General features: G+C 37.2%; 2 protein-coding genes across 2 annotated transcripts; one reads left to right on the forward strand and one right to left on the reverse strand.

Moving 5' to 3' along the window:
* Positions 1-1,697: 1,697 nt before the first annotated feature.
* Positions 1,698-6,278, reverse strand: LOC102306116 (extracellular calcium-sensing receptor-like). The gene is made up of 10 exons (XM_005952986.3): positions 6,258-6,278; positions 5,199-5,335; positions 4,632-4,926; positions 4,440-4,526; positions 3,990-4,259; positions 3,580-3,786; positions 3,217-3,492; positions 2,906-3,133; positions 2,693-2,816; positions 1,698-2,605 (listed from the first exon to the last, which is right to left on the reverse strand). Exons 1-10 carry the CDS (start codon positions 6,276-6,278, stop codon positions 1,698-1,700), a joined length of 2,553 nt encoding a protein of 850 aa, XP_005953048.2.
* A 2,299-nt stretch (positions 6,279-8,577) lies between these two features.
* LOC102305812 (extracellular calcium-sensing receptor-like) lies at positions 8,578-10,812 on the forward strand (the record flags this gene model as incomplete). The annotated part of the gene is made up of 6 exons (XM_005952985.1): positions 8,578-8,810; positions 9,077-9,371; positions 9,537-9,623; positions 9,776-10,045; positions 10,249-10,455; positions 10,537-10,812. Coding segments are annotated over exons 1-6 (1,368 nt in total), but the record flags the coding sequence as incomplete, so codon positions are not given.
* Positions 10,813-11,036: the final 224 nt, after the last annotated feature.

The following is an 11,036-nucleotide window of genomic DNA, read 5'->3' on the forward strand; positions in this document are numbered from 1 at the left end:
TCTCTTTTTGTTACTCACCTTCTGCTCTTCCATTAATAAAATAGCATCTTCGGGGACCCCTCGGCCACGCAAAAAATCACTTATATCCACCATATTTAGTGAATTAGTTCTCCACCTGCCAAACTGGACACATCGCTGTCACTGAAGCTGGAAGCCTGCAGGTGCCCACCTCAAAATTCTGAGATTAAAGTCAGAATTCTGAGAAAAAAGTCAGAATTCTGAGATTAAAGTCAGAATTCTGAGAATAAAGTCAGAATTCCAAGAATAAAGTCAGAATGCTGAGATTAAAATCAGAATTCTGAGATTAAAGTCAGAATTATAAAACATAAACAATTTCCAGCAGTGCAATTTGAGTTCTAACCATCCCAGAAACTATACAGAAAAGCATAAAGTCAAACATGACTTTTAAAAACAACAGTATAGGTAATGGCAGACATGCAATAGTTCGCGCTGACGTCTATTCATGAACAGCTGATTGGATTGGCAAAGCCTGTTTCTAGAATATTATGTTTTTGTTGCTGCAAATGCTTTTTTCGAAATTTTTGCAAAGCCATATGTGGAAGTAAACCTTGACTTAGGACAAGCTGATGGCATAAAATGTAAGTACAACTCCTCAGGTTTCATATGCAAAATGCAGTATTGCGCTAGCTTATGTGGTTGCAGTTCTACTGGGATTTAAAATTAGGTATGCAAAATGGAGCGTGCCCGCCCCAGCCGGTCTTAAAGGGTTTAGGACCATGAAACCTTGAAAGCTGACGTTCTTTCTGTTTTCTATAAGTATATGAAATATGAAAGTCATATATGTATTAATCTTGAAATTAATTTACCTTATGGTAATACCTCTGCTGTTTGGTGCGACTTCATGCAGGAGAGGTTGGATCTTTGGATGGTTAGAGTTCAATTAATGGCCAAGGCGACCTCTGTTGAAATTACTATTTGTAAATGACTATTTCATTGATACATCACACCTGCGAGTATAATTCTACAATTCTATTGCTGCGCCTACTCAACATTTAACAACACACACACACACACAGCTGTGAAATATGGATGGCATTTTATTTTTGTGTATTAGACATATATATATTCCATTGACAGTCACTTTTCCACCTCATATTATTTTACCTTGTATTGTCATCCAGATATAAAATATACTCTATACTTTCAAGCCTTATCTTATGTATTTATTTATTTTTCAAGCTCTTTTGACAGAACTCTTTGATATGTTTCATATTGTGATACATGATAAAATAGATTATTATCCAGCTAGTTTTTGATCAGTATAAATACGTGTTTATTGTTGTTTTATTGTTTATTTTTGAATCAGGTGTTTTTTGCATTTTCTATGGATATTTCACCTAATCATCAGACTTCTTGGGAGTCTTTCATTTTGCATCAATGAATACAGTTTATTACATAAAAATTACCACAGGTACTTCTAAGTAATCATTACACTTTTGAAGTATTCTTGGTATTAAAAAGAAAAAGAAGCCATGCATTTTGCAGCTCCAATTCCTACTTAGTACACAAACTACTACAAGTTTTTTTCTGGTAAAATCATACTTCTTGAAGTTTGCATTAATAGGTTATTAATACAAACTTCTTGGGATCTTTCTACAAATTTCTGTGAATTCAATTCATTGTGTATATTTTATTTTCCACATGTAGTTTTTCACTCTGAATCATAATTTTTTTTTTCATACAATGTCACGACCCATTAAAGCTTTTCTTGTGTTCAGTTCTGGTCTTATCAGGATTATGTAACATTTGGGTCCAAATAGTGCAACTAACAGGCCAAAACTTGAGGCCAGGATGGCAAATGCCTCCACTGCATCTGCATGGTTTCCTGGTGAGCTGATATAAGCAGGAACAAAGGCCACCCACACAGCACAGAAGATCAGCATGCTGAATGTGATGAGTTTGGCCTCATTAAAACTATCAGGGAGATTCCTCACCAGGAATGCAATTAGAAAACTGAGGAAAGCTAGCACACCAATATAGCCCAATAACACTGAAAAACAAACAGTGGAACCAACAGCACATTCATAAACAATCTTGTTATTGTGATATTGTGTGTTTTTATGTGGAGTTGGAGAGGAAGAGACAAGCCACGTAGTGCAGATGGCTGCCTGAATAGATGTGAAAACCAAAACTGTTCCTCTCTGCTGCATAGGACCAAACCACTTCAGACTGGTTCCCCCTCCTGGCTTGGAGGCTTTGAACACAGCCAGAACAACCATGGTTTTTACCAGGATGCATGAGACACACAGCACAAAGCTGATGCCAAATGCTGCATGCCTGAGTTGGCATGTCCACATCCTGGGTCGTCCAATGAACAGCAGTGAACACAGGAAACACAACTTGAGTGACAGTAATAGCTGGAAACTAAGTTCTGAATTATTGGCACGTACTATGGGTGTTTTGTGATGATAGATAAAGATCCCTAGAACAACAGCACATATGAATGTGCCCAGTAAGGAGGTTGCTGTCAAACAAATACCCAGAGGGTCGTGGTAGGAGAGGAACTCTGTCTTCTTAGGAACGCAGTAGTCACGTTGGGAGTTTGACCAAAAATCCTCTGGACAACTGGTGCACCCCAAGGAGTCTGATACAAAAGAGGGCAGATAGTGAAACACTTTGTATATTTAATATGAATTAATTAAATATGCTGTGCTGAAAGATAAATAGTTACTGCTCTTATTAGTGACTGTTCCCTCAGAACAAGGGATGCAGTCAAAGCAGCATTCGGGTTCCCCCTTCCTTCTCACCATGTGGGTACCAGGAGGACAGCTCTCACTACATACTGATCGAGGTGGCTACAAGAAGAAAGTAAAAATGATCTGCCTGAATGACATATATAACATACATGTGATAAGATATAAATGTCTGAAAAAACATATATAACCTTTTTCGAATTAAAGTTCCAGAAGATTTTGTCGTCATCAAGTATGAGTTCTTCACCTTTGAAAGCTGATCTCTTAACCTCACCCACATTCTGAACTTTAGTGCTTCCATCTGGGAGCCACAACCAGTTCATCACATCATAAATTGGCAATGCATCACCATTCTCATCAAATGACACTTGATCACCAAATGGTGTGGTAAAGTTCATCCTTTCCAAGTAATAAACAAGCTGTTTAAAAAGAATGTGTTTTATCTAACTTGCAAATAATTACAGAGCAATTGACTTAGATTGAGTGTAATCTGATATCACACCTGCCATGGCTTCAGTGACTGCAATGTGGCACAGCTGTGTTCACTGAAAGGCCCTTTTCCTGGCTTGCAATGCAGCATATCATCAAGAGAATGTGCAAAAGCATAAACAGCTTTGTATACATTGTATTCAGACCGGAGGTTGGAAATGTCCAAAAATTCAGTGTCTTTTTTTTCAAGTTCTTCCTGTCCAGTGCATAGTGGACCTCCACCTTCCAACCAGCCTGGTGGAGCTGGAGCAAATCTGCACTGAAATGTGAATTCCCAAAACTGATTCACCTGAAATATATGATTGAAATATGTTTGTTAGACATAAAGAAAATATACAATTCTTGCATATACTACAGTAAATGGTTCAACTCTTACCATGCTATTCCCATAGCTATTGTTGTGATATAGGTCAGGACGTATTTGTAACAGGAACTCCCGGAACCCTGGTATTTCTCCTCGGCGAATAGCAATGCCCAGTGTACCACCCAGGTATGGCATAAGCTGAGGGGTTTGGAGTACAGTAGCTGATGTCCAGGCTTCACTTGCCATCCACTGTAGGCCTGTCACATTTTGCCTTACTACCTGTGCATTGTATTAAATCAAAAGTTTACAGTGATACTGAAATTTAAAAAAATAATATCATCATGAAATTCTACTAGTTTCTGGTCTGCCAAAATAATTCAGTGTGATTTGTTTTCTATACACATTCACATAAATATGAAAGATACGTATTACACTTAGTGATCTTTTAAATTAGTAATAATTAAATTGTTTTAAAGCCAGACCTCTTCCATAAGCTTTATCATCCGACTCTCATGTGCAAAGACAATGACAGCTCGAGCTGTGGATTTTTTCATGACATTCACGATCCTCCTGACTTCATCTGTGCTTTTGTCCCAAGGTAAAACTTCAACGTAAGCAAGGCAAATTTCACCAGACAGACTCAGCTCAGATTGTAAGGCTCTTGCTGCATGAAATCCATAATCATCATCACTGACCAGCAGGCCTGCCCAAGTCCAGCCAAAATGTTTGAGAATGTTAATCATAGCACGAACCTAAGTGAATACAGATTAAATCATTATTGCATAGGCTAGAAAAATCTTTCTTTAGCATTTCTTTTCATCAGCTTTACAGCACATCATTATGTATTCTGTTGGTAAACAGGTATTCATCAGATATATCCTTAAAAAAACTAGTTCTTTATTTTTCATTTCTTTAATTTTGGTGACGTTTACCTGGAAAGCATCACTTGGGATCGTCCTAAAGAAGGATGGATACTTTTGACGGCCACTCAGGCAGGAACATGTGGCAAAATAACTCACCTGTGAAAAATACAGACTGTATATTGTATATTATTATTGACATTAAATTTACAATTAAGTTAATATAAACAAAAATAACATGCTATGGTTAAACTGAAAACTTACCATAGGTACTCTGTACAAACCTAAGACGCTGGAGATGGCAATAGAAGGTGTAGAGGAAGAATCACCAACAATCCCTATGACTGGAGGATTTCCTACACATGTATCATCCAATATAATTTTTTCCTCTTGACCACTGACTAATGACAATGCTGCACGAAATGCAATTCCAAGTTCAACGCAGTTATCATAAAAAGTGTATCCCAGAGTCACATTTGGTAACAGGTTGGAATTTCTGTTGATTTCATCAATAGCAAAAAGCATGGTTTGTGCCAGCCTAAATCCTAGTTCATAAAACCTAAAAAGAAGAAAAAAGAGAAAGATAATTATTGAATAATACAGTAATACCGCAGACTACTTGGAAAACTTATTGCAAAACTAACAAAAAAATTACAGAAAATTAATGACGACAATTAAAGATATATTTTAATTTAAAAAAATAACAACAGATGCTTAAAAATCTATATATTATATTACTTAAAAATCAAGCAGGATCCCTGGAAATATATGGCAAAGCTAGTAGTAACTAAACGAATGGCAACAATTAAACTGATAATCTGTTAAACGTGCCCATGGCATGTAGGCTGTTGTGGCTTTGAGGTAAAAGACAGATGAGGAACGCTTCTAAAAAAGTGAATTGGAAACAGTCCACCCAAAACGACATCCCCACTCTTATGCATGCCATTTAGATGAAATTGTCCCTGTAACTGACAGAAGGGAAATACATGAGATGATACAGCATAAGAAAAGTAGAAATACAGCAAAATGATCAAGAGCAAATTGGTTTGTAATAATGAGCACATGACAGCTTTCTGATTTTCTGAGCCTAGTAATTATGTTTCATTGCTTTACTAATCCCTTTTATTGAAATGTTGTGTCACTTAATCTTGCACTCCACCCATTAGGGAAAAAGAATAAGAAGGGGGCAGGGCATATAATGCATTTCATATACACTGGTAAATCAATATAACAGAAGAATGATTATTCTTGTGGTTTAACCACCATACAAGATGTATAAAAGGAAAAATAAACATCAAAATTTCAATTTATGTACAGCAGGTTTTATCATGAATGTCTCAGAAAGGTCATGTTTAAAAATTCTATTCCCTATTTCATTTGTCTTTGACTGCAAAATTGCTATATAATCAGAATATTTTAGGGTTTTGTATTGATTTAGTTTTTTAAAGCCACACTAAGTGGACTTCAGTGAGCATGTATTAAAGTATCTTTTTATTTTCTGTATAACTGAAAGTATTATCTCACGAATCAAAATCAAAATACTGAATTCAGGTGTTTAATCATTTCCATGGCCACAGACGTATAAACTCAAGTAAACTCAAGCAAACTCAAGAATGAATCACTTTCTAGAGCTCAGGGAATTGCAGTGTAGCACCATGATAGGATGCATCCTATCCAACAAGCTGAGTGGTATTAAAACAAAGTTACTGTGATTGGGAATAACAGCAATTCAGCCATGAAGTGGTAGGTCATGTAAAATCACAGAGTGGCGTCAGCAAGTGGACAGGAGCATAGTGGACAGAAGTTGCCAACTTTTTTGCAGAGTCAATCACTACAGAACTCCAAATTCCATGTGGCCTTCAAATTAGCTGAAGAACATTGGGTAGAGACCTTCATGGAATAGGTTTCCATGGCCAAGCAGCTAACCAACCCTTAAATTACCAACTGCAATGCAAAGCAGTGGCGTAAATTACACAGCTATTATCTGGTTCTTATATAGTGCTTTTCCATTCTACCTGATTTGCTTAATGCAACTTGCCTGATTCAAACATTCACACCCATTTATACACCCCGTGCTTTCTATTTAACATTCATTGTTCAATGGATGCATCCTTCTAAGTGTAAAGTTTGGTGGACATGAATATCACTCAAGTTGATGTTCATGTGAAGTAGATAAAGGAAGGAGATTTCAAGTCTGTCCTGCTCAAACAATCTTTCACGCTCTTTCTGTGAATACTACATGGTCTCATTTCAGGGGCACGTAAGTACTGCTGATATGAAGTAGTGAGAAATGTTTCTCATGGCCGTCTGTTTGTTTCAGCACCTACACCTACACCCCAAAAATTGCAGGTTAGTCTTGTTAGATTGTGAGATTTCCATCTGTAATGAGGGACATTTAAAAGCTGATGTGTGCCGTAAACCTGTGCATAAAGATCAGTATTTAATGTTTGATTCTCATTATCCATTGGAGCATATTGGGTGTCATCAGGACGCTACAACATAGAGCCAACACCATCCGCACAGACACATCGGCCAGGGAAGCAGAAGAACATCATATAAGAAGGCCCTGAGTAAATGTTTTCCCTGCTGGACATTTGTAAAAGCTAGAAAAGGTGCCTAAAGAAAGCTCCAGCTGATCCAGGAGAGAAGGACAGCTGCTGCCTAAGTGAAAACCTGTAGTGACCCCCTATGTATCAGGAGTATCAGAACAGTTAAGACAAATTTTCTCTGAAATTTCTCTGAAAATTCATCTCAACTTCAAATTCGTCTCTGTGGTTTTTGGGGTTTTTAAACTGATCTCACAGCCCATTGTTCATTCAGTGGGCTAGTTTCAGTCATTGAGCAAAGGTATTGTTTATAAGGTTTGGGAAACCTGCAGTTAACTGAAGAAATCACTGGGATGAGTGACGAAACGTTTCTTCTACTGAAAATCTATTTCCAGAAAAGAAACAGAATTAAAATTTACTTACCTGGATGATTGAGCATGCTTCAAGACATGTGCACCTACACATGTATGGATGATGATCTTGGTGTCTCCTCAATGCTGATATTAGACACTGGGGGTTTTGCATTGTTGAGATGGGTTGAAATTTCCATTTGCTGTGCTTCCACATCCACAATTTTGTCTCCATAACTCTGAAAGTGAAGTTGCTCTTTCTGCATCTGAGGCTGTATCTCAGGTGGTTCCTGTAGTCTTCCATCTCATGTGCTGTTTCCTCATGTACCAGCTTGATGTAGTCGTAGCCAAAGAAAGGAATTTTATCTTTTCATCTAGAAGTAGTGTTTTCAATGAGAAAAATGTTTCATCACTCATCTAAATGACTTCCTCAGTTTCCACTGACTGCAGGTTTCCCCAACCTGCGGGCAGTGCAAGTAAATGTTTCCCACAATGAAAATGCTACCTCCAGATGAACAGAATCAAATTTCTGGAATTTCTTTAGCTGGATTACTGAGCATGGATACCAGGCTCTAAATATCCTTTCTAATGCTGTAAAGTTCTATATTTTAAAACAGTAATTTGTGGATATGGATTCTCTTTTGTGGAATAAAAAAAAAAACTATATAAGTAAATGTTGCCTGTTTTTTGGTGTGGTTTGTGTTTGGGTGCAGGGGAGGGGTGGAGACTGACCTACACAGCTGATTGCCATCATCTAATCTTACCTCCCTATTTGAATAGAGTGTGGGGGCCCAATGAGAGAGCGGTGTTGGGCTGAGCTAGAGTGGAGGCAACTGGAGAGCTGCAAAAGCAGAAATCATGAAAAACTATGTCAATAAACATTTACTTGTCTGGCAACACTGTGTGAATTGGGTCCTTTTGTGTCACAAGAAAAACATTTTAAAAAAATTCTTATAATATGAAAGATTTACTGTTAAAGACAGCTAAATTTGGCCTAGATGATTTTTTAAAACGTTTTTTTTTCACCATAAACCTTTTGGGCTTATTAAGAATATTCATTAATTTTTTAAAACTGAAAATAAAAATCTATCAAAATGAAATTAACTAAATGCACAAAAAACAAAGTTCTTGGCATCCATCTAATTCCCTTATAGTGTTTGCACTGGACAGGAAATGTAGTATATTTTAGACCCTCCCCCTGCTACGTCTTTTTCCCAGATGGGTGGTGTGCAAGATTAGTCAACACTTTCCAACAAAAGGGAGTGACAAGACAATAAAACCTAATTACTAGACTCAGAAAATTAGAAATCTATCATGTGGTTATTATTACAAACCATTTTGCTCATTTTGCTTTATTTCTCTTTTTCTTATGCTGTATCATCTTCTGATATCATCTCTCCCTCCTGTCAATTACAGGGACAATTTAATCTAAATGGGAATAAAAAAACTGGAGATGTCATTCTGGGTGGACTCTTTCCAGTCCACTTTTTTAGAAGTGTTCCTGACCTGTCTTTTATCTCAGACCCCCAACAGCCTAAATGCCATGGGTAAGTATGACAGGGTGGGAAGAAAACAAGAAGAAAGAAGAAAATGGGGAAAATCAGTGCCAATGTCAATATGCATTTTATTACCAAAGTATACTTTGTGTATTAATACATTTGTGAAAAAAAATATGTTTCTTGGCTGAAGCATCTGTTTTGTTTTGTTTTTTTAAATTAAAATATATCTTTAATTTTTGCAATAAGTTTTCCAAGTATTCTGCTGTATTACTGTATTATTCAATAATTATCTCTCTCTTTTTTCTTTTTTTTAGTTTTTATGAACTAGGATTTAGACTGGCACAAACCATGGCTTTTGCTATTGATGAGATCAACAGCAACTCCAATCTGCTACCTAATGTCACTCTGGGATACACTCTTTATGATAACTGCGTCAACCTTGGAATTGCATTTCGTGCAGCATTGTCTTTAGCCAGTGGTCAAGAGGAAAAAATTATATTAGATAATACATGTATTGGAAATCCTCCAGTCTTAGGGATTGTTGGTGATTCTCCCTCGGCACACTCTATTGCTATCTCAAGCATTTTAGGTTTGTACAGAGTACCTATGGTAAGTCATCTGCTTAGCAAGGAACAGTGTTGCTGGATCATTTTAATGTAACTGCAATTTTAAAGCCACTTGTCAAAACCGACTTAGTTTACACAACAAAATTGAAAAGCTGCAGTATTTAGGTTTTTACATATTTCTACAATATACAGTCTGTAATTTTCACAGGTGAGTTACTTTTCCACGTGTTCCTGCCTGAGTAACCATCAAAAATATCCATCCTTCTTTAGGACGATCCCAAGTGATGTCTTCCAGGTGAAAATCTTTCAGTAATCTTTCATTATTGTGCGTCAAGACTGTGCTATTACACGCTATTTTATTATTGTGTGGCTTCAGTGAAGATAATGGTTATAGATTTAAAGATTTTCCTTGTCTTTGCAATAATGTTTTAATCTGTATTCACTTAGGTTCGTGCTATGATTCACATTCTAAAACATTTTGGCTGGACTTGGGCAGGTCTGCTCGTCAGTGATGATGATTATGGACTTCATGCAGCAAGATTCTTACAATCTGAGCTCAGTCTGTCTGGTGAAGGTTGCCTTGCTTACTTCGAGGTTTTACCCTGGGACAAAGACACAGATGAACTCTGGAGGATTGTGAATGTGATGAAAACCTCTACCGCTCGAGTTGTCATTGTTTTTGCACATGAGAGTGGCATGATAAACCTCATGGAAGAGGTTCGGATATAAAACAATTAAATTTTTACTAATTACTAAGATTTCATTTATTACATTGTGTAAAACATGTCGTGTGTTTGTGTGAATGAGTAAAGAAAGCTAGTCACCTGGAGGTATTTTCCAAGATCAGCAACTACTTGAATGGCATAATAATGTCCCTATTCCAGTATCACTTTATACATTTGGTATAATACAATGCACAGGTAGTGAGGCAAAATGTAACTGGCCTACAGTGGGTGGCCAGTGAAGCCTGGACAGCAGCTGCTGTGCTCCAAACACCTCAGCTTATGCCATACCTGGGTGGTACACTGGGTATTGCCATTCGTCATGGGGAAATACCAGGGCTCAGAGAATTCCTGTTAAAAACACGTCCCAATCTACATCACAACAATAGCTATGGGAATAGCATGGTGAGTATTTATACTTTACTATGGTATGTGCAAGAACCCTATATTATCATAATTCATATTTATAAGATCTAAATATTTCAGGTGAATCAGTTTTGGGAATTCACATTTCAGTGCAGATTTGCACCAGCTCCACCAGGCTGGCTGGAAGGTGGAGGTGCATTATGCACTGGAAAGGAAGATCTAGAAAAAGTAGACACTGTATTTTTGGACATTTCTAACCTGCGGCCTGAGTACAATGTGTATAAAGCTGTGTATGCTTTTGCACATTCTCTTGATGACATGCTCCAGTGCGTGCCAGGAAGAGGGCCTTTCAGTGGACACAACTGTGCCACGTTGCAGTCACTGGAGCCATGGCAGGTGTGATATCAAACTACCCTCCACCTATGAATAAATTGTTTGCTTGTAATTACTTTCAGAGCAAAATTCACCATGTAGGATTAAATACAATGCCATATTAGTTTAATGGTAAAAAAGCTGGAAGAAGCTAAGAGGATTTTCTGTGCTCCTCTATTTCTGTACACCTGATATAAAGTAGTTTTAATGTATTTAGATCAGAATCAGAATACTCTATTAATCCCTAA

This window comes from Haplochromis burtoni, unplaced genomic scaffold, assembly GCF_018398535.1.
Source record: "Haplochromis burtoni strain Fernald_Lab_line unplaced genomic scaffold, NCSU_Asbu1 Contig_2633, whole genome shotgun sequence".
Lineage (NCBI taxonomy): Eukaryota > Metazoa > Chordata > Actinopteri > Cichliformes > Cichlidae > Haplochromis > Haplochromis burtoni.

Excerpts from the sequence above, each read along its gene's own strand:
- LOC102306116 (XM_005952986.3), bottom strand. The coding sequence starts at position 6,278 with ATGGAAACCTATTCCATGAAG. Across the intron at positions 3,787-3,989 it reads TGATAAAGCTTATGGAAGAG|GTAGTAAGGCAAAATGTGAC; the intron begins GTCTGGCTTTAA and ends TACAATGCACAG. Across the intron at positions 3,493-3,579 it reads ATAGCTATGGGAATAGCATG|GTGAATCAGTTTTGGGAATT; the intron begins GTAAGAGTTGAA and ends CATATATTTCAG.